The 3,172-nt window shown below is 66.0% G+C and overlaps 1 protein-coding gene across 1 annotated transcript in view; it reads right to left on the reverse strand.

Moving 5' to 3' along the window:
* OLFML2B (olfactomedin like 2B) overlaps window positions 1-3,172 on the reverse strand; it is a 17,977-nt gene that overhangs the window by 2,035 nt on the left and 12,770 nt on the right. The window contains exon 6 of the mRNA XM_023521500.1: window positions 2,583-3,165. Within this exon, the coding sequence (XP_023377268.1) occupies window positions 2,583-3,165 (583 nt within the window). The remainder of the gene's footprint in view (window positions 1-2,582; window positions 3,166-3,172) is intronic.

Raw genomic sequence — 3,172 nt, forward strand, 5'->3', positions numbered from 1 at the left:
TGAGGGCTCCGTAGGTATGACTAGGGACATGGAGCCCCACCAGCCACTGAGTGGCCAGCGGGTCTTGGCCCAGGCCACTAGCAGAGACCTACCTTGACTGAACAGTGGCCCTGAGGCCACCTGCCAGGTCCCTAGAGAGCTGTCCTTAAGCCTGTGCCCTGGTCACCGCTATGGGCAGAGTGTCAGGGCCCCTTCTGGGGACTTGGGGGTCAAGGAAGCTTGCTCTGGCTGTGGGTAACCCCTTCTAAGGTCAGGTCTGCCTTAATGGGACAGGAACTCAGCAATGTCCCAAGTGGCTCTTTGGAGTGGCCTGGGGTCCAGGGAAGGCCCTAGAGGCCACCAGAACCATGCTGAGCTTGGGACCGGGCCAGAGGCCTGCAGTGCTCAGTGTGTGGTATTATCGGTGGACACAGCCTAGGATGACACCGAGGCCACATGTGGCCACTGAGGTCACACTGGTCGGGCACATAGGAAACGGGAGGGGGCACGGGACAGAAGTGGATAAATCAGCTCGCACAGCTCCCTGTCCCCCATCCCCGGCAGCCGGGACATCTCCGCTTGCCACCAAGACTGAGGCACGAATGGCAGCAATGAGCAGAACAGTTGGTCCCTGACATTCACCCATGGCAAAGGGACAGAGGCCTGCGGTGCAGGTCTGGGGTTCTCTAAACTCCGAGTCACCCTAAATTGCTCCATCTGTTCCATCGTTCTGCTCCCCACGGGGTCTGAGGAGAGGCCTGAGCTGGCGGGCGGGGCGGGCGCTGCACCTCGGCCCCGGGCTGGGGTAGCCGGGTGGCTGGCGGGGGCACGGGCGCCACTTCCTGGGCAGGCCCCTCAGTGGGAGCAGCTGGCGGGGCCAGGCGGCTCTGTGGGGTCGCTGCGTCCTGGTTGCACAGTGGGGAGGGACAGTGGGGAGGGACAGTGGGGAGGGCGGCCGTCCCTGTAGGACGAGCAGAACCTGCCAGCCGAAGCCTCGCTCCCTCGACTGACCTCTGTTCACGACAGGAAAATCGTGAAGCGGGAGGTCCGCTGGAGGACACCCCACTCTTGGCTCCGGGTGGGACATGCGTGCCGTCCCAGGGGGGCGTCATGCCCCCCCCGCCGGGCTAAGCCCTCTGTCAGAGGCGCCCCACAGGGGGACGTGCGCCTCCTGGCTCTGCCCTTGCCCGCCTGGCCCTTCCGAGGGCAAGGCCGCCCTCTCTCTCGGCCCGGCCAATTTCCCTCCTCCTCCGAGGTAGAAGGTCAGTGTCCCTTTCCAGAGTGGCCGTCCGACCCCAGGGCCCCCGGCAGTTCGCACCCAGCCGAGCCTGCCTCCGCGTCTCACAGACACTGGTGCTCAGGCGTGGCGGGCGCCGCCTGCCTCCGTACGGCCTCGAACGGGCGACTCAGTGTCCTACCTTTGCTGGGACCCTTTCCGCCCCCTCTGGGACAAGTCCCAACTCACGCTCCCTGCCCCACGGCCCTTGGCTGTCCATCACACCACCACCCGCTGGTCTCTCCCAGAACGTGCCCTGTATGTGGCCGTCCCTCAGTCCCCTGTCCCCTGCCCCGGCTGTCAGCCCCACCCAGAGGATCCACTCTGCCCCGGAGCCGGCGAGCTGGACTGTACATACCCGCCACAGCTCCCCGTGCTCGGCCACTTAGTCGCCAGCCCCCCACGTCACAGACCTTACTCCTCACCCACCCACAGGCCGGAGGTCCTGCTTGTCACTGAGGGTCCCAGCACTGAAGGCCTGGGGAGGCTGCCCGTCAGGTGACTCGGGGCACTGATGAGGACAGTTCTTGGTCCTGAGTCTGGGGGCTGCAGAGACTCTGGCCAGCACCGCCCCTGCCCACGGTAGCACCACCGTCCTCAGGCGGCCTCAAGTGGCCCGACATACTCCCGAGCCACTGGGTCCTTCCCATCTGGGCCCCGCTCAGCCTTGGCCACATGGCACAGCTGCTTCCCTCCTGGGCAGTTGCCTGACCAGACCTTGTGACCCTGTCCATCACCGACAGCCTCTCCCCTCCCCCGCACCGAGAGCCACGCTTCGGCCAAGTGCTCGTTTAAATGACCAAAAGCTAATCCTAATTTGCTTGTTTCTGGAGTTTTTCTAAGTGTTTTACAATTCCCTTGAGGATGATGGTGGACATTCTGGGAGATCACAAAATTGGGGTCGGAAACTGGGATGTGATGTGCCCTTTAAAAGTTGCCCCATTTAAAGCCGCGTCTCAATAGCCAAGGTCGGGACCGCCAGACTCACTAAGCGGCAAGCAGCCTGCGTGGGCCTTGGTGGCCTGCGTCTGCTTCGGCCAGGTCGTGCTGGGACCTGTGGCCTGCCATCCCCCACCCCCTCTTCCATTATGCTGGGGCTCCCCCCAGTAAGAAGGCCTTCAGCAACTGGCCTGGGGGAGCCGCTGCAGGAAACGGCTTTGTCACCGCGTGTGTGTGTGGCCCGGCCTGAAGCCCAGCTCGTGTCTGCGCGGTGACTTGCGGAGGGGACGTCGTGGCCCCACCGCCCCGTGTGTGTCGTAAGGGAGGTGCCCAGCAGGCTGACCGCTGGCCACAAGCAGAGCCGCGCTGGCCTTCCTCAGCTTTCAACCCGTCCCAGGCTCGGCCCTTTGCCCGCACCGCCCCGGACCCAGGCCAGGCATGGGGGACTCACCTATGACGTTCCGGATGTCGTCCTCGTCGGGGCCCGGAGCAGGGCTGGGGGACGCCGTGCCCTGCCCCTGCGTGTCTGGCCCGGCTGTGGGGGGCCCTGGGGCCGGGGGTGCAGTCTCTGGAAATGTGTCCCCAGGAGCTGCTGGCGGAGAAGTGGGGGCCACGGTGGCGGCTAGGGTCTGGGGGGCAGGTGTGCGGCCCGCCTCGGGAGGCTCCGGGAACACCGGCGGCGGGGCCGTCAGCCATTCCCCAGGAGTCGGGGCAGGGCGGCCGGGCTCGCGGGGGACCGGGGTCGAGGTCCGTGGCTGCGCTGAGGGCAGGGCTGTGGTCTCGGGGCCCGTGTCAGCGGTCACTGCGGCGCCGGGCTGGGCGGCTGCTGGCCGGCGGGTGGCACTGGTCAGCAGGTCGTCATGTCGCAGGAGCTGGTCTTCGATCAGCAAGTCCACACCGTTGTCCCCGCTGAAAAAGTCGTCTTCTGGGGAACAAGCGGGGGGTTCGCGTGTGCCAGGGAGACTGCCACCGCGGGGC

Source organism: Pteropus vampyrus, unplaced genomic scaffold (genome assembly GCF_000151845.1).
Source record: "Pteropus vampyrus isolate Shadow unplaced genomic scaffold, Pvam_2.0 Scaffold304, whole genome shotgun sequence".
NCBI lineage: Eukaryota > Metazoa > Chordata > Mammalia > Chiroptera > Pteropodidae > Pteropus > Pteropus vampyrus.